Source organism: Fusarium subglutinans, assembly GCF_013396075.1.
Source record: "Fusarium subglutinans strain NRRL 66333 chromosome Unknown NRRL66333_c0000154, whole genome shotgun sequence".
Classification (NCBI taxonomy): Eukaryota; Fungi; Ascomycota; class Sordariomycetes; order Hypocreales; family Nectriaceae; genus Fusarium; species Fusarium subglutinans.
This window is the reverse complement of record NW_023502217.1, coordinates 2,229-20,463: the sequence shown is the minus strand read 5'-3', so window position 1 is coordinate 20,463 and position 18,235 is coordinate 2,229. Positions and strand designations below refer to the sequence as shown.

At 48.5% G+C, this 18,235-nt stretch overlaps 4 protein-coding genes across 4 annotated transcripts; 2 read left to right on the top strand and 2 right to left on the bottom strand.

The window, feature by feature from the left end:
- Positions 1–1,388: 1,388 nt before the first annotated feature.
- On the top strand, positions 1,389–3,371 carry FSUBG_9711 (uncharacterized protein; the record flags this gene model as incomplete). The annotated part of the gene is made up of 2 exons (XM_036688254.1): positions 1,389–1,460; positions 1,710–3,371. 2 exons carry the CDS (start codon positions 1,389–1,391, stop codon positions 3,369–3,371), a joined length of 1,734 nt encoding a protein of 577 aa, XP_036534775.1.
- Positions 3,372–4,069: 698 nt separating this feature from the next.
- On the bottom strand, positions 4,070–7,311 carry FSUBG_9710 (importin-alpha export receptor; the record flags this gene model as incomplete). The annotated part of the gene is made up of 7 exons (XM_036688253.1): positions 4,070–4,697; positions 4,750–5,053; positions 5,102–6,497; positions 6,558–6,728; positions 6,788–6,955; positions 7,018–7,160; positions 7,242–7,311. The coding sequence occupies 7 exons, from the start codon at positions 7,309–7,311 to the stop codon at positions 4,070–4,072; spliced, it is 2,880 nt and encodes a 959-aa protein (XP_036534774.1).
- Positions 7,312–9,514: 2,203 nt separating this feature from the next.
- Positions 9,515–14,413, top strand: FSUBG_9709 (tuberin; the record flags this gene model as incomplete). Its single annotated transcript, XM_036688251.1, has 1 exon — positions 9,515–14,413. The coding sequence occupies one exon, from the start codon at positions 9,515–9,517 to the stop codon at positions 14,411–14,413; it is 4,899 nt and encodes a 1,632-aa protein (XP_036534773.1).
- A 1,817-nt stretch (positions 14,414–16,230) lies between these two features.
- Positions 16,231–17,589, bottom strand: FSUBG_9708 (beta-n-acetylglucosaminidase; the record flags this gene model as incomplete). Its single annotated transcript, XM_036688250.1, has 1 exon — positions 16,231–17,589. The coding sequence occupies one exon, from the start codon at positions 17,587–17,589 to the stop codon at positions 16,231–16,233; it is 1,359 nt and encodes a 452-aa protein (XP_036534772.1).
- Between the last annotated feature and the right edge of the window lie 646 nt (positions 17,590–18,235).

The following is an 18,235-nucleotide window of genomic DNA, read 5'->3' as shown; positions in this document are numbered from 1 at the left end:
ATGATATCTGCGCTCAGTCCTCCCACCACAGACAGAAAGAGTACCTACTAAGGTAAAGACCAGCATTCTTCCCTAAAAGTTTTAGGTAGCTAGGTAAGTAGCTACGTACCTTAGATACCTGGGCAAGTCGGTACTGCCCGTGGTCAGCAGGGACTTACTACCTAAGGTACCTACCTAGTACTATAAGTTGCCTGGGCCTACTAATCAAAGTGGTCATGTTGTGTCAATTACGTCTTTCTTTCTTTCTTTCACCGATGCTGGTGACTTCCGTCCAGACAAGGCTATATGGACCTGGAGTCGGGCAAGTTGTGTTCGCTGAACTAAGGCACATACCTGGAGAAACTCTACTGGTGCAACGGTGCTGAGGCAGTTCCTTCCATTTCTGTTCGAGACTTTTAGTTCATTTCGCCTGACTCCTAGCTGTAACGCATCCTCCTCCGTACCTGCCTTAGTACCAGTCCACCCGCATCGACCCTCGCGCCCCCCGGTCTTCTTAGAGGTGGATCCTGCTTAAAGGCGAACCTCGTGCTAACCATGTCTCGTCCACGGGCTGTCCAGTATGGATTAGGTCAACAAGCTGAGGCCATCTCATCATGGTCCCCTCTTCCCGCATCCATCCCATCTCCAACAGGGGCCGGTGGAGGTCGGTTAAAAGATATCCAATCCGATGGAGGAAAGAGGACCTCATCAAACGGCCAGCCAACGAGCTGAAATACGTACTTACTAAACCAATGTTTGTGTATACCTTAGTACTAAGGTACTACCTAGGTAAGGAAGTAAGCCGCCAACGAAAACACTTCTTTACCTATCAAACAACCAACCCTTTTAGGTTTCCTTTTGTATCCCATTCGACTTTCTGAGCAAGACAAGACGAGACACGGGACGGTTGTTACCTTCCTTTTTACCTACTAACCTCCTTTACTGTTTGCACCTAAAGCCTACGACTAACTTACTTTTGTCCTGAGTAAGGTACCTTTTAGTATCCGATCTGCCCGTCCCGTCTCCGAGCAGCTGCCGAACCTTCCATTATCCGGCCGAGTCCCCTTTATTAGTTTGCTTCTGTCTGGTTGCCACAAACATCATTGGATCTTTCGACTCTTCTGATTTTCTTCTCTGCATTCCAACTCAACGGTTTCCCAGTCTTGTCTTTCTAGGCTCAACTTGTTTTCGATCAGCCATATTTCTCAGTTCGGTTTCTGGGAGCTTGCTTGTTTTCTGCTAGTCTTGGCTTGTCGGGATACTCTATCCCTCTATAGGCTTCCGTTGATGATTCAGTTCTCATGATGCGATTGTGATCCCACTTTCTGGCTTCTTTTGGCATCAATCATACCGACTTGGCATTGTTCCCATGGTTTGCGTTGCGCATATTCTTATCGTGCTCACTCACCATGGATAACTTGGAAGGGATGCTTCTGGTCCCTCCGGAACGAGGCCAAATACTTGGAAGGGCTGTTTGGAAGGTTAGTCTCTTTTATCGCGCTGCTCTATTTGTCACCCGAACTCACAAACATCCGCAAAAGCTGCGATATGTTGTCGTTGGTAGACGTAACACCAGAGGTGGCCCCAGTCAGTCACAGTTTATATCCAACGGTCGCAACAACAGTCTAGGGGGCAGTAGATCTTTCCCCAAACTACCCATAGAAGAATCCTGCATACTCATCTATAAACACAAGGTATGAAGCCCGAGTATCTAACCTGATGCCTCCCAGCTGACCCCATTGGAATTTCAGGACGACATTGAGCCAATACAGCAATGGCCAGTGAACTCTGTCACCGATTGTCAGGTCCAGCAGATCAATCATCGCAAACAGGGTCCCGTTCTTCCTACTCTCGTCATCTCCGTTGCCGACAAAGAAAAGAAACGACGTTCGAGCCGGGCTGCCGGTCTCATATCATCGAGCAAAGAAGCTAGCGCGACGACCCTGTGGTTTCGCACGCCTCCAGACGATCATCATGTCAGTTTACATGAGTGGGCACGCAACATTCTTGCTCGAAAATCTCCGATGAGTCCAGAGAGCCCAATGTCACCACAGTTCTCCAATCCCTTTACCTCGATGTCTCGCGATGCATCCGATTATTTCTCACGGCCGACTAGTGGCAACAAATCTGGCCGTTCTGATCCACGGAGTCTTCAACATAAGAGCTCTATCAACACCCAATCAACAACTACTACCAATACCACCACCAGAGAGCGGCCCCTCACATTCAGTTCCGAATCTCCCAGTTTACGATCAAAACGCAGTGATGTCTCCTCTCCTTCGAGCAACAATTATCCAATTCAGCAGATGAATTTCCCGATTCCTGGGCAACACTACACTACGGTCCTTCCAACCGATTTGCCATCTCCGGTCCACACTACAGGAGATTATCAAGGGGAATTCATCGAGGGGTGGACCTCTGCACAAGGAAGATCATCCACAATGAGCTCGCCAATTCGCGGTCGCAGCAGTATTGGCTCTCAGCCGCCACATCCATCTATCGCTGCGATAGAGTCGAGCTCTCCGCCTGGACCACGTGAGACCATCTTGGACAGAGCGTTTCAGATGCGATGTATTCCTGGCTCAGAGCGAGAGGTGCCCGGCGAGGAGAAGTTGAGCTCGTTAGCTCGATTCGATGCATTGATGCGAGAAGCTGACGACAAAATGAAACAGAGGGCAGAAGCCGAACGAGCCCAACAATTGGCAATGCGCAGTGCTTTCGAGGCCTCTGACAGTTCTAGTCAGGATGATAATAGCGATTCGGACGATTTGGATGAGGATGCGTATGGAGAGGTTCCTGATCGACGAGGTGCAGCCTTGATACCTTCCACAACACAGAGGGCATTGCAGTTTATTGCTGATGGTCGTGACCCAGCACCGTTATCACCATCCAGTCGTTCTTCGGTGTCGAGGACTCCGATGATACCCCAGTCACCTCCTACAAGACCGCATACTGCACATGCTAAAACGAGGCCGAACCCAACACAGAGGACCAACAGCACCCCTCAAATGATTGCCAACATGGCCAGGCTGGAATTGGCTGCACCCCCAAGCAAGGTGTCTGATGATTCCTCATTAAGGTCGAATGGAGACAAGCGTCTCTCCACTTCAAGCACTGCTACCAAAAGGTTGAGTTTTACCGAATTTACCAAAAGACTATCGAGCACCAGCAGCTTACTGTTCGTCCAGACGAACGCTAGTGGGAGGAGTTCCCGGAGAAGCAGCGAGATCAACCTCCAGCCCTCGCCCCTACCATGTGGGACACTGAGTCCAGAAAGAATTGCAGTGCCCACCCGAGACCAAGACCGAGACCGAAACTCTGGTGATGTCACCACCAGATGTGGCTGGCGCAATAGTGTTGGCGTTGTCAGTAGAGATGGCACCTTCTTTTGAGATCGCCATTTCCGAGAAATAACGAGAGCATATACTGAGACGATCCCACAATACTCGATCCCATGGCTGAAGTTTTTGACGATTCTGAAACGATGCCTAGTTCTGAATTTTGCTGTTATGCAATTGCATATGATAAGGATATGGGCAGTTTTTGGTGCAGCCTAGCTGCTTGTATGATTTTGATACCAAACGATGGCATCGTCACGACTCTTACGACGGAGATAAGGGGCCATTGGGTACGTGGCCCTAGGCGTTTACTGTTCATGGATGACTTTCTGTTTCCACAAGCATTGCTCGGTGTCTTTGGATTCTGATGGGCATTGGCATATAACCCCATAGACATCATACAAGGGTCATTCCACGGCCAAAGCATCATCCATCTAATACATTTTGAAACTACTTTTGACTTGATAGCATCGCCATAGACATAAAATCACTGGCCAATGGTTCTCGGGGGCTGGAGCTCAGAATTCGTCCTCACTTGATGTAGGTTCTTCGCAGTCCTCTATTCCTATTACTGGCTCGGGTGCTTAACTGTCATGCTTTTGTCTTGGCGCCATCCATCAATTGTATTTACGAACCCCTTTCGGGTCCTGGTATTCTTCGTCAAGCCCATTCAATATCATCCAACATCCCATAAAAGGATGTCCCTGGCCCCTTTTTCACTTTCCACATGCATCGTACCGAGTCCCTCTAGTCTATCGGATATACTTGGCGATGGCTTGTTGCTCCTCCGGGCTCAATCGCTCACTGACGAAGCGCTCCATCGCGCCGCCATGTCGCTGATTGGCGCTAGCCATGTACTCCTTTACCCACTTGGTGACGTCGAGAACCTCGGGGAAATCATCTTTAGCCAATCCTCTGCAGGTGTTGAGTGCAGTAAAGGACATGCCGAAGCCAATGTCATCAACATCTGCTTCCGCAACGACCTCATCGCCAGCGCCAGCAGCTACAGTAGGAGGGTTAACAAGCAGTGAAAGAAGCTTGCGACAGCTGTTGGCCCAGCCCTTTGCGAACTGTTGGGCAAACGCTGACGAGTCACACAGAGTCTTGGTAAGGGAGACAACTGCAACCTTTCGATCAACTGGGCGTGCAATTTTGTCTGTTTCACCAAGGACAAAGACAGGGTAGACCCTGGTGAAAACGCCGTCTTCTACTGAGTTTGACTGCTGGATGAAGTAGTCTGCTCCATAGCCAGCCTCAAGACGAGCAGATACAAGATGGTAGAAGCGGACAAAGCGGAGTTTTAGAGACTCGGCAGGGGTTCCTTGTAGCTTCGTGTAGAGGAGCCTGAGAATTGTACCAAAGTAATCATTGAGGACAGCTCTGTAACCAAAGATTAGATATCAATACAAGCATGTGAAAATGTAAGACTTACGGCTCAAAGCTCTTCACAATGGAATCCAAGATGTCAAAGGCAAGTACCTCAGACTTTTTCCCACTGAGCAGCTTCTGGAAGATTCCAAGAACGGGCGCAATTTGTCCTTCAGCCTGGATAGCCTGGGATGCCCGAGGAATGACAGCCGATAAGAGACGTGTGCACGCAGGAACGTTTCCTCGAGTCTCCCAAAGTGTGGGGTTTAGGAGAGGACCTAACAGGGCCTTGTAATTCTCCGAGATGGTCTCAGAGGGGCTAGATTCGAGAAGTTGCGCAAGAATCTGGAAGACATATTGCATGAATTCTGAGGAAATGTTAGCAATATTCACAAACGTGGAACTACGTGACCTACCCGTGACATCCTCGACCAAGATTTGATGGAAGGGGCCCCACAGCTTCTCGTTGAAAAGGGCAGCATTGCTAGGGGCGCAGTATCGGACAAGAGCACCAATAGCCTCGAAATGGTAATAATAGAAGCGGGGGTTGCTGGGGTTTTGCTTCATCACATTGGTGATGAGGATGAGATGAGTCAACACATTGTCCAACAGAGGGATGGCTCCGTCTTTGATAACGATCAAAATTCTCATAACACAACGCATTAAAAACTCGTTCTCCTGTAGCTTGGCGGGGCTTGATTCCTTTTCGATGAGCTTGAAGAGATGGCCAAGAAGATCCTTGGCGAAGGGCTCAATGTCTGCACGGGGAAACATGGGGTTGCCCAAATCATCGGTGAGAAACAACACCCTCTCCACTGCGATAGCAGCATAAGAGTAAACAACGTAGTTGTCTGAGTTCAGGTTCTGGATCAGTGGGCCCAGAGCAACTTTCCACTGCTCCTTGGACAGCTGGCTTCGGAAGGTGTAAAGGTACTTGATGGCGTCGACCTTGGAGATCGGTTCAATACCTTGCGTGCTAATAAGATCTTGGGCAATGTGTTGCTCAAAAAATTCAACGACGTTGACAAGGGGGTTAACAGTCTTTACACCCTGAGCAGCAGTTACCGCACCCTTGGCAGCAATAGACAGGAAGAGATAGATAGCAGTGTCCTTAGACTTCCAATCACTGCTTCCTTGAGACAAGTAGTGAGTGATATATTTGGACACCACTGTTGTCACAGGCGCCTCAAATCGTTCCTGAAGCTTTCGAAGGAAATCGGTAGCAGATCGACGACGTGAGTCTGTATCAGACCCCTCCAGATCCCTACGAATGAATTCAATAGGCTCGTCCTCAAAGAGCTCGATATCCGATTCGCGGAGTGCCACGTTCGGTAGAATAACCTTCTCGACAATCTGTGTCAAAACATCCTCGCTATTGAAGATTCCTGAATGTTGTGCAGACGACGCAATAGCGGTAAGGAAATGCAGAGCTTTGCTGACAATGAGGTCGTATTTGGTCTCGGGGCCTGTTGAAGACAAAAGGTTCCACGCTTTCTCAATGAAGGGTTGACAGTACTTGGAGAAATCCTCATCGTATTTGACGGTGAAGAGTTCGAGGATCTCGCAAATATCAGCCTTGACCGTATCAACTATGCTCGTCTCGGTGTCGTCATCAGTCTCCAACAGGGGGTTGGAGTAGGTGAGGTACTTGTGAAGGAGTTCAGAGATGCTGCCGAGATTCTCCTCAAAAATAGGAGGTAGATCATGACAAGACATATCATGGAGAATTTTTATTTGAAGGTCCAAGGCCTCGAACCAGCCATGCAGCACTTCCTTCTTGTCATTATTCTCGGCAATCTTCTTATCGGTTGTCTAATGCACCAGAAACCATGAGCACGAAGCAGACAACAGTATTCAGCGGCTATGACTTACCACGAGAAGCTGAACGAAAGCTTGTCCGAAGGTCTCAATCACATGATTGATCTCCATATAAAGTTCGTCCGTTCGAAAGAGAGGTCGCCATCTGGCAAAGATAGAATGTGCAACCTCGAGAACACCGACATTGACCTTGGGGTCAGTAGCGGAAAACCGACTGACGAGTTCCTACACCAAATAATATCAGTACATTATATAGTAACCGACCATCAATATTGCGAGCTCACCTGGGTGAGTGTATCCCATCGTCGCCAGAAATCAGAGTCTGCAATAACGCTGATAGCGTCACCAAGCTGGGCCTGGATATTGGGGGGAGATGAGATCATGAGGCCGATGAGGCGCTCCTTAATGACTTGAACTTCATCTTGAGGTAGCTTGTAGTTGCCTTCCTCGTCCTACACGGAGTTCGCGATTTAGTATTCTGGGCAGGGTCGGTCGAGAAAAAGGCTGGACGGACCACGTAGTTTGTTCGAATAAAATTCTTGAAGGCTAATGCAGCAGCGAGTCGAGTCTTTGGCGGTAGAGTGCCTGAGTTGACAATGTTGAGCAGGCTGAGAGAGTACTGAGGTTTGGTAGCCTCTTGCTTGAGGGCAGTCTCGGCTGTTGGTGATGATTGTTTATTAGTTTCCAATCAAACCCGCGGGGCAACGAAGTAGTGGGACAGGGCAACGGATCAAGTACCTTTACGATGCTCTGTGGGATCGAGAGTTGCGTCAAGAAGTTGAGCGATGTGACCAATATCGGCCGCCATGGTGAGGATGTATTAATAGGGGGACTCCTAAGAGGGAAGGGTAAAGGACGAAGAGAAGAAAGAAATGAGCGGTGGTGATGGGGAAGGACAAGTTTGGAGGTAGGAAGTATCCGTAACAAGAGCTGAGAGGTTGCAAGTTCAGGTTGACAAGCAAATCAAAGCTCGGGCGGCTCTAATTTTTTCTGGGTCTCCATCGGCGAGATGCTATTGGCAGTAAATGGTTTTGAAGCCTTCAGCAGCGAGCTAGCTCGGGCAATCGAGCTGCAGTTGATGGGCTTTAAAGCTAATCACACTAAAAGAAGAGCTCTAGGTCAATCAATAGGTACCTACTCAAGGCACATGGTCGTCTGAGATGACAATAAGATTGACGTAAGCTTAGTATAGATCTGTGAGATTTAGTCTTATTATTTTTGACGCCTCAATTCACTGTCAAGGAGTTTCTTTCTTCCCAAGGGCTACCTGGTAGCTACTAAGGTATAATAGTAACCGAATCAACCGTACTGTTATCAAATGATGGTCTACCGTGCGCAGCAATACAGCTCATCATCGATGCAGAGAGTAGTAAAAAAATCAGTATTAAAGAACCCAATTTCCAAGAATATAGGTAGGCTGTCGTTTGCATTACTCTGCACCAGTGTGGCCTGGTACCAGAAGAAGCTGGGCAAGTACTAACCCTCCGTTGCATGAATAACAACTCTGATTCTGTCCCAAAACGACAGGTAAATACTAGGTTAGTAGGTAGGTACTAGGTAGCAGTTAAATAATCGTTGCACTATCTACTAATTTTTAGCACTTACATCAGTCAAAGCCCGTGAAACTACTAAGGTACATCCATCTGCCTGGACAACTTCTTTTGTGATACCCCAGCTGATATGCATAAACACACACAATACACATATTTATTGAATTTAAAAGACAGTATATCTCGTCGACTATTTGCTCGACTCAATGACGAAATCAAGTCACAAGATCAGCGCTATGGTCTGTCACCCAACTCAGCGACGGAACCCACACCAATACAACCGTAGCCAAAGAATACTGCAGGTACGCTGTAGCTAGGTACCCAAGGAACAAAATAATATTCTTTATGGACTCAGGGTCCCTTCATGGTTCCAGATTGGCGCGATTGGCATGCGGTACCTTACCGCCTACAGCTTGGTAGCATGGCGTACATAGGTAGGTAGTAGTAAACCCTGAGCTATTCGTGTGCCTCAGGAAACAGCCATTCAAATGTTACCAAGGGCCCAGGGGTCATCTGCTATAGCTTAGTAAGAAAATATTGCATTTCCATTAGCTACCCAGTACCTTAGGTGAGCAAAAGATCAATACCTTAAGGTACCTAACTTACCTAGGTACCTTAGCCTAAGGTGGTAGGTACCTAAGTAAGGTATCATGGTACGCTACGGAGTACAGGAAGTACCCTACTGCATTGATCTGCCTTGTCATTGCGTCTTCCCAGAGTTAGGTGGGTGGTATTCACCAAGCGTAAACTTTACCAACTTCTTAACGGTAATCTGCCAACATCGTCTCCCATTCTTCAATATTCTCTCATCCTCCAGCGTCATAAATTCGAATCGCTTCATATATCTATCAAAGCAACTTAGCCAGTGATCGAGCACCTCGCGCGCTGGCCAGTGTGTCCGTTTGCGAGTCCTGGCCTCTTTTTCTCGCCTTTGCATCCCGCCGATCTGCCCGCCGTGTGGTGCCATCCCGGATCCTCGTCCACCTCCACGTTATTGGGTCACACTTATCGTTATCATCATTCCTTCTGGTCCCTGACTGAATCTGCACGATACACATTCTCGCAGTCGAAGCCCGATCATCTACAACCTTCATTGATCATTTAATGAACACGCCTTATCCCGTGTATACACGCAACTTCTTACAGGCCCATTTCAGGCCTACGTAGCACATGTTTCGCCGGTGAGACTCGCTTGCGCCGTCTGTCCATTTTGAATTTGCTCTGCACACTGCATCCGAGACGCCGTTCCGTTTGTCGTACTTGCGACACAAGACAATTCAGCTCGGTTGTCTTGTCTAAACGCCTCGTCGAGCTCTTGAACTTGCCCGATATCCTGTGTGCCCATCACCTTATCGTTACGACTCTTTTGACGCCCCATGTTGTCTGTTTTGTATCGATTGATCCATTCTGCCTTGCCGATGACCAAGCTTCCAATGCACAGGTTTCTGTACCTTTGCTAACATGTTGCGCCGTTTAGCCTCACTTGGTCACCAAGACTCTAACGAGACTTCACACGAGCACATGTCACCGCAGCCAGGAGATGGTCCATCATCCCCAGATACGTCCCGTCAGGGTGGCCTTGCCCATGTCCTCCGGGGTCTGACAAGTTCTAAGCTCTCTAAATCCTCGCCGTCCATAGCATCACCCTCCTCAGCAAACGCCCAGCCGACCGCCGAGTTCGTTCATGCTCCAGCTCCAGCCGTCTCCACAAACCCACCTCATGGGCTGTCCTCTAGTCACATGGAGTCCTTTGAGCTTCTCAAGAATGGGTCACCCAACGAGCGCATTGCTGCCGCCAACTCGTTGAAATACGCAATTGCTGAGTACCCTCTCAATCCTGTCTTGGATATTTGGTATGCTGCGAAAGACCTTATCGATCCCGCAAAACCTGCAGCAGCACGGGCAGCTGGTTGGGAGCTCCTCACGGAGTGTGTGAAGCACGAGGCCTCTTCTGACCTCGAACGGCAAGAATACTTCACAACCCTGTCAGCTCCTGCAAACTCGGAAGATTTTCACCTACAGTTGGCTGCTCTTGTTGACCTAACCCGGCGGGGCCGAATTTTGACAGGCTTCGATTATGAGCTTCTTCCTCTTTTGACTAATTGGCTATGGGAATCCTATAACGTGGTGCGTGCAGCTAGAAGGAAAGCGTCCCGGAGTTCAAAGGGCGCTTCTCGAAATCGCGCTGTCGCTTCTGGCGAAGAAAAAAACCTCGCTCAGCTATTCAATTTTCTCATCGACGTCATAAAGTTCAGCTTCAACAATGCAGATGAATCTGCTGTGACAGGGTTGATCGATCGACTACTGGCAATTTGCATGAGCACAAGCGTGGAAGAGGATCTCAGATCGAGCATAGCGGTCATTGATGCAATTGTGACATTTGGGTCTTTACCAGAAGATAAGCTCAAAGGCTGTGTTCAAGTGCTCAGCTCTATCTATTGTATGGTGGGAAGCCTTCAAAAAGACTCCTGGAACACGCTCTCAAATCTATTCAAAAGCCATAATGGCCAGGCGACCATCCGCATTTTATTGGATATTCTCCGAAATAATCCTACGGATGGGGCCAAGGAGAAGGATGTTAACCGAGAGATACGCGGCGCCCTTGCCGTACTGCAAAAGATCCTGTCCAAAAGCCCGGAGAACGGCTATCCGGGGATACCTTTCGCATTACTAGCGGATGGTCTCGCCATAGTTGCGAAAGCTGGCACTTCCATCAAAACTTTGACAGCTATTCTTGAGTTGCTTAATGTTCTATTTGACGATGGTAATGGCCATATACATCGCTTAATCATCGACGAGGACTGGTCTGTGATACTCGAGGCTGCCGCGACATGCTCCAAACGAGCAATACCTGGGCCGCGCGACTCTGATGGATACCGCAGTCCTGTCAGGGACGAGAAGCCCGAAGAAGCTCTGAGCCGAGAACTTATAACCCTCATCAAGCAGCTTGATGTACTCATTGACCAAAAATCCGATGTGTTTATTCCTCGGGCAACCATTATTTCGTTTCTAACCGAAGTCCATCAGTTTCTCCCCGATGAAACTGCATCGTCTGTCTTGAATTACTTTCAGCAGTTCAGATGCTGTTCACCTTCAGATCTCCAATGGGAAGAAAATCTAACCTTGGTTCTAAAAGGATTTTTTGGTAACAGAGGTCGGTCCTCACAGATTAGGCTTCGAGCCTTGGAAACCATCATGGACGCCTACGAAGTCGTGGATCTAGTGGGCGATGACCCCGAAGAGAGCTTCATCCCACAACTGGCTCAGAGCATCCTTCAAGATGTTTCCGAAGAGACGGATGTGCTGGTCCTTGAAGGAATTATGTCGCTCATGGTTTCAGTTGTAGTATCGTGCGACATGGAGTTATTCGATTATATCGTCGATGCCCTCCGAGGTATCGTCATTGGCGACAGGCTCAAATCACCGATTCCATCATCAGCATCTCATAGTCCGTTCGCTCAAGGATCTTCCGAAGAACACCTGCCACAAGGACAGTCGCCCTCAAACGTGGTTGCCAAGGGCTACGTGAAGATATTTGTGCAGACTATGGATTATGATAGTGGGAAATCCTTGAGGCTATATCATGCGTTGATAAACATTGTGAAGTCGAGTCATTGCGAGGTCGATGCTCGGTTGACCGCCATGAAGCTCTTATTTAGGCTACGAGCCGATTGGGCCAACCGAATTTTCATCACAAAGACACTTGAAACTAACTTTGTTGCCGCCTCCTTGTGTCGAACCCCGGAAACATACGCCAAGAAGCAGGCTGAGGAGGCTGCACAGTCTATACGCTTGTTAAGAAATGAACATGGTGGGTCGTCCAGGTCTGCTCGCGGTATTTCGTTCAGCCAAGGGCAAGGCCATGAAAGAGGCATGCCTGTTCGGTCTGCAAGCGTCGCTGCTGGAAGTGGCCTGCTCGGCAGTAGTGGTAGTGCAGCTCGCTATCATCAGCTTTGGAGCCTTCCGGACCCAGAGGCTCTACCTGACACTGTGACCGGCGTGTTTAGTCCAGTTCTAGTTTCTCACAGCCCTGGCTCAGCTGAACTCGTGATGGATGAAGAAGTCCAAGATACCAAAATGAATATTGAGACTACTGCCCTCGATATTGCCGCTTGGCTCGAGGCTGTCCTCGGATTGTTGCACGGTTGTGACTGGGAGGTGTACAGTTTTGCACTGGTTCACCTTCCATCACAACTCAGCAACCATGCCATTTTCAGAGACGCCATTCCCCAGATTCAGGAGCTGCGAAGACTCATTTGCGAGCAAATCCGAACCAACTCCTTTCAAGAACCTCCAAATGCATCAGGGCTGAGGCGAGCTGATGTGGCGATTTGTCTCTTCCACAGTTTAACGATGATTCTCAGTTACCATGACCACTTTCAAAAGGGCGATGAGGATGAAATAGTCAAAACATTTGTTCATGGCATCGCCACTTGGGAGCGGAGTGCAAAATGCTGCATCCATGCCTTATCCATATGCTGTCATGAATTGCCACTCTCAACAAGCAAATCACTGGTTCAGCTATTGACCAAAATGTCTACTATCATCACCCAGCCGCATGTTTCTGTCCATATCCTCGAGTTCCTGGCTTGTCTGAGCCGTTTACACAACGTGTATGTCAACTTCAGAGAAGAGGAGTACAAGATTGTGTTTGGAATTTGCATTCGCTATCTGCAATCTGTACGGGACAAAAAGGCTTCCAACAGGAACAGTCATGCCAGCGAACCGTCCACCCCAGCAACCTCAACGGGCAACCTTTCGGATGCCATACACCCAAGCGCAACAGACGATTTACCACAGTATGTGTATGCATTGGCATACCATGTGATACTTTTCTGGTTTCTTGCGTTAAAACTGCCAGACCGTGCCACCTTGGTTGGTTGGCTTGTCAGAAACATATACAACGAGATTGAAGATGCGCACACAGATAACGAACAGGCACTTACTTCGATCGACTTCATGCAAAGGTATACATACGCTGATGTGGAGGAATCATCCCAAGACCCTCTCTTTACGTCGGATCGATTCGGAGAGATCATAAAGAAGAGATGGTTGGTTGGTTACAGCATCGTCACCGTAAATCAGGCCACAACTACTGGCTGGGCTCAAATTGTCAAGAGACAGCCCTCAGGCACCTCGGCCTTCACGATTCGAGAAACGTTTGATCCACCGCCTCCGCATCAAACACCCAATTACGTGGATATCAGCAGGGAGGGGCAAGTCTCGACGAATACTATACTGCCCAGTCACATCATGGTACAACTGATGTCGTCCATCCCTCAAGGTCATGATCTGGCGCGACCTATTCCGCTCCCTGAGGATGATGCCGTTGAAAGGGCCATCCGGGTCTTTGATCGAAGCTCTACTGTTGATGGGCACAAAGTCGGTGTCATATACATCGGAGAGGGACAGACTGATGAAGTTGAGATTCTTGGGAATGTGTCTGGTAGCGGTGATTACATGGAGTTCCTCAACAATCTTGGCACATTGACCAAGCTCAAGGGGGCGACGTTCAACACTCATGGACTCGATCGCGAATTTGACTCGGATGGCCAGTATACCTTTTGTTGGCGAGACCGTGTCACAGAAATCGTGTTTCACGTCACCACACAGATGCCTACGAACCTGGAACATGATCCACGTTGCACAATGAAGAAACGCCACATTGGCAATGATTTTGTTAACATTGTGTTCAACGATTCGGGTCTGCCTTTCAGATTTGATACTTTTCCGGGCGACTTCAATTTTGTCCACATTGTCATTACACCAGCGTCCAGGGCTTCGTTTATTGCCGCTAGAGACGCTTCCAAACACAGTCAGCCCTTTTATCGCGTTCAGGTCTTGAGCAAGCCAGGTTTCCCTGAGATCTCGCCCGCTTCAGAGATGAAGATTGTGTCACTTAAGGCTCTCCCGGGTCTGATTCGTTTGTTGGCTCTTAACGCCTCGGTGTTCTCTCACGTTTGGGCCAATCGTGAGGGCGGTGAGCATGTCAGCTCGTGGAGAAGTCGCCTCCGTGCTATCAAAAGGCTTCGGGAGAAATACACACCTTCGAAATCCGGGCAAATAACACCGTCGGCCTCGCAGAATTCATCTCTCGGGGGCGCACCTCCGTTACACCAGCAGCAGCAGCTCCTGCCACAGGGAGATATTACGTCGTCGCGACCTGCCAGCACCGTTCGCGATAGCTTTACGAGTCTACGTCGCACAAGTGTAGCCACCTTTTTCACAAGCACAAGTGAGCAGACCTCACATCGATCCTCAATGTTGTCATCATCCACAACAACAAACGACACTGAGATTGGTCCATTTCACGGGCAAGATTCCCACACTGACACCGTCGACTTTTCCAAATGGGCCTAAATATGTGATATTGAATGGTGCGCGGGAAACGTGAAGCAAGGAGTCCTTCTAGTAAAGTTATCATGTTTTTTTGTTTTTTTTTTAAAAAAAAAAGGGTGGAGGCGTCTGTCTATATATAACGTGTCATGGGGGGGGGTTTCAAAAGTTTTTGCTCTATGTCACACTTGATGTTTGTCTGTTGTATTCGTATTTCAAATCTGTTTTCTTGTCTATTTCTGCTTACAACCTACTTCGATATACCCTGGAGCTGTGTCTCGCTCGAAGTAGAACATTATTAGACTGCTAGAAGACATTTCATGGTCTTGCCAGTATTACTCGATAGTCCTCACCTTAAGAAGGTAGTTGGTTGTTGGAGCAATCACTTTTCTGAAAGCCTGCAGCTTATGCATCCACGTACAGAGCTCATCCGACCTGATCAGCCGATAGAAAATACTCCGTCGTGCAACGCTGCGTCGTTGAGAGGCTGCTGTGTAACCAACGCTCAGACTGCTTAAATCCGCCTATCAAAGCGCCATATCGTTTGGTAGACTGTAGTGTCTCGTTGTCACAATCCGCCTACTTGCATGACTGCCTGGGGTGTTTGTAAGCCCAAACGGGCTGGCTCATGTTGATCCACTAGCAGCAAGTAAGGTCACCGTTACACAAGTGCGGCGCGTGTAGTAGTTGCAGTCAAAATCTCATCCAAAAGCAGTAGGTATTTCATAAGCTGTAGTTGTTGCTTGACATAAGAACCTTGGCGGTTGGGCGGTATACGAGGACGGTAACACAGGATCAGAGGTTGGGCTCATTTGTAAGCAAATGAGAGCTCAAGGATAGTGGCATGAGTGAAAGAGCCAATAGGGTTTATAAGATGCATGCATTAAGGGGTTATTCTGCGTTGGCAACGTAGTGATAATAGGAGCACTGCAGGCAGATCACACCTGGTGATTTGCTATCGTAGCGTTCCGAGGTTGGATGGCAAAATCCATCATAGTCTTGTGTCGCACGTACGTTAGCCGCTGGTGGGGGCGCACAATCCAGAATCGGTTCATCCTGCTAGATCCCTGGTAATATCCTAGGCGTAAAAATAGGTAGGTTGTGGATTAAATTGAGACTTATTGGCTGATACCAATGTTTCAAGAGGCAAATAGTTGCTCTTGCATAGACTAGTGGACCTGCGCCATGATATATATACCTTGGGTACCTAGTCAAAAACGTGAGCCGGCACGGTATGGTGCTGTTCATGGGATTTTGTTCAATCGTATCGTATCGTGATGTCTTTGGATAATGTAGAAAAGGAGGATATAAGTTGTAGCTCAGCGCCAAGTGTCGTAAAAGCCAGCAAAAATAAAATAGTATCCAAGATAAGGTAGGTAGAGCTGTAAGAGGCGTGTCCTCGGGAGCTTTATCTTAGATTTCAGCTCGGATTAAATTCGTTGAATAACACGCCTTCCTTCTGCCGGCTGTTTTTGACAGAATTGTTGACCGTGTTCATGTTGTATGGTCCTTGTTGCGATAGAGATTCACCCTACCTTACCTTAGACTTTGCGCCAAAGCTCTCTGTATTCTGCCCATTTGCAAAAGCCTGCCAAGTCTCATTGTCAGCACGTAGTAGCTACGAAATCCCTGAGAATCTTGCTGACCTAAAGACTGCAGCGCGTTTTCGTCCGATCTGCTGCCATCAATAAACATTCCAACCATTCCTCTCTCACTCAGAGTCTGCCGACAAGCCAGGAGCAATCTCGTGGCCACCGAGTCACGGCGATTGACCATATCCGGGTCTTCATCTAATCTAACAGTTAGTCAATGCCAGGCAACATTATTTGGTTAGATTGTGGTCAACCTTTGATGCAGATGCACGAAACTCCTCCGATGCTCTGTCCGATCGAGGCTGGCCATGGAATATCTGCGCCGCAAGGGCTCCCATTATTCGGAAAATATGTTATTGCCGCAGCAACCAGATTTTCCCCTTCAAGTCCGACTACAATGTCATTCATATAGCAGCTGTCCATAGTTTTGGCGTATTGGTCGTACCACCCAAACCCGTATCTCTTCTGTGACTCCTTATTTGCCATCTCGACAACCTTCTGGTAATCTGTTAGCTGGCATGGCCTGAACGTCAAGCCAGCGGAAGCCAGATCAGGAACTGGATGGTCGGCAAATCTCAAGAGCCAGTCGAGCACCCGCCGCCCGTTTCCGGGTGTGGATTCCTTCATGTTCCAACCTCGTTTTTCGAACCACTCCGTATCGGTTTCGGGTGCGGGCAGACCGTAGAGTAATCTTGGAAATGTGCTTCCAAGTTGAATGATTCCGACACCTCGAATCTTGTTAAGTTTGCTCACGACTTCGTCGTGGAGGAAGCGGCCAACACCTTGACCCCGAAAGTCTTTGTGAACGATGATAGCAGCTACTGATCCAATTAGTCGGTCGCCACTGCTATCCGTAAACGTTGTGAATGTTGCACAAAATCCAATGGCCTGCCCTTGATTGGGTTCCCTGACCATGTAATGCATGGCATATCCATCGCGTTTCAAGAGAGAACCAAGAGTCGAGCGATTTAGATGGAACTTTGAAGGCAAACATGCTTCCCATAAAGCGTGGGTTTCTGAGAGATCTCTGTCGTAGTCCCATTTTAGGAGCGACCAAGTTGGCGGAGGAGGAGAGTTACCGGTCGTTGGCGTGGCCTCTGTTGTCGGTCGCTCACTTGTCAAAAGAACGGCGACGGCTTGTAAGTCTGCCGCAAAGTACCCCGGACACTGGATGATAGTTGGGAAACCATACTCGCGCGCCCCCTTTTCCGAAACTTCACAGCAGGCGACAAGCACTAAAGGGCGCTCTTCACACACCTCACGAGCAACCTCGGCGAGTTCAAGCTGAAATAAACCTTCCTCTGTCGAGAAGCCAGTCAGCACGAAGATAACGACTCGTGCTCTCTTGATGAATGCCACATGAATGCCGGTAATGCCACGCTCCTTAGTATAAGGAACATGCCGGATCCATGGATGTGTGCTCGCGAGTGCTTTGCCGAGAGGCTCGAAAGGGTCACTTGCATTGGCAAGACTCTGGTCTAAAGGGACGGCAGCAGGTGTTAATAACAAGACCAAATCCTCATCACCTAGGTTCTTTTGAAGAGGAATCAAGTCTTGGTGATCCCATAGCAAAGTAGCCGCTAAGATCTGGCTTTGTGTAGTTGACATGGTATTCAACTGTGTGTTGGTAAGTTAGTGGTATCGAAACTGACGATACAGTTACATGGCTGATTTGGAACCGTCGATGAAGCTACTCGTCTCGGTTAAGTGCGTAGTCTCCACAAGAACCCAACCCCCTTGGGCATAAATCAGCATCCAAAGAGCAAGTATGAAACAATATTGGATGGTAACTTGACGAGCGTGGAGAAGAAAGATGCGACGAATTGTTGAACTTGTTGTGAGCGGCTCCGCAGATAGGGACGCCGGTGAGTTGGGCTAACTTAGCAGAATGGTTCAATGGTGAAAGGACTCAAGAGACAGAATGGAAACTCAAACTCATAATCAAGGCCATCTGGCTGAATAAGAAGCTCACGATAGAGGAGAAGAGGATGGATATACTTTGGTAATTTGAACCTGGACGGGTAGGAGAATAAGCAATAGCAATAGCAATAGCAATACAGTGAGTGAGTGAGTGAGTGATCTATAAATGCGGGTTTTGTGACGACGATGGTCTTAGGGCGCCAGGTTTGCTGGGGTCCTGCGACAGTCCACCATCCAGACTGCTGGGACTGGGAGGAGGGTTTAAATGAGTGTGGGGTTAGATGGGACGAAGGCTGCGACACCAATTGGTATGTACAAGCAATCAGCCGCCTCG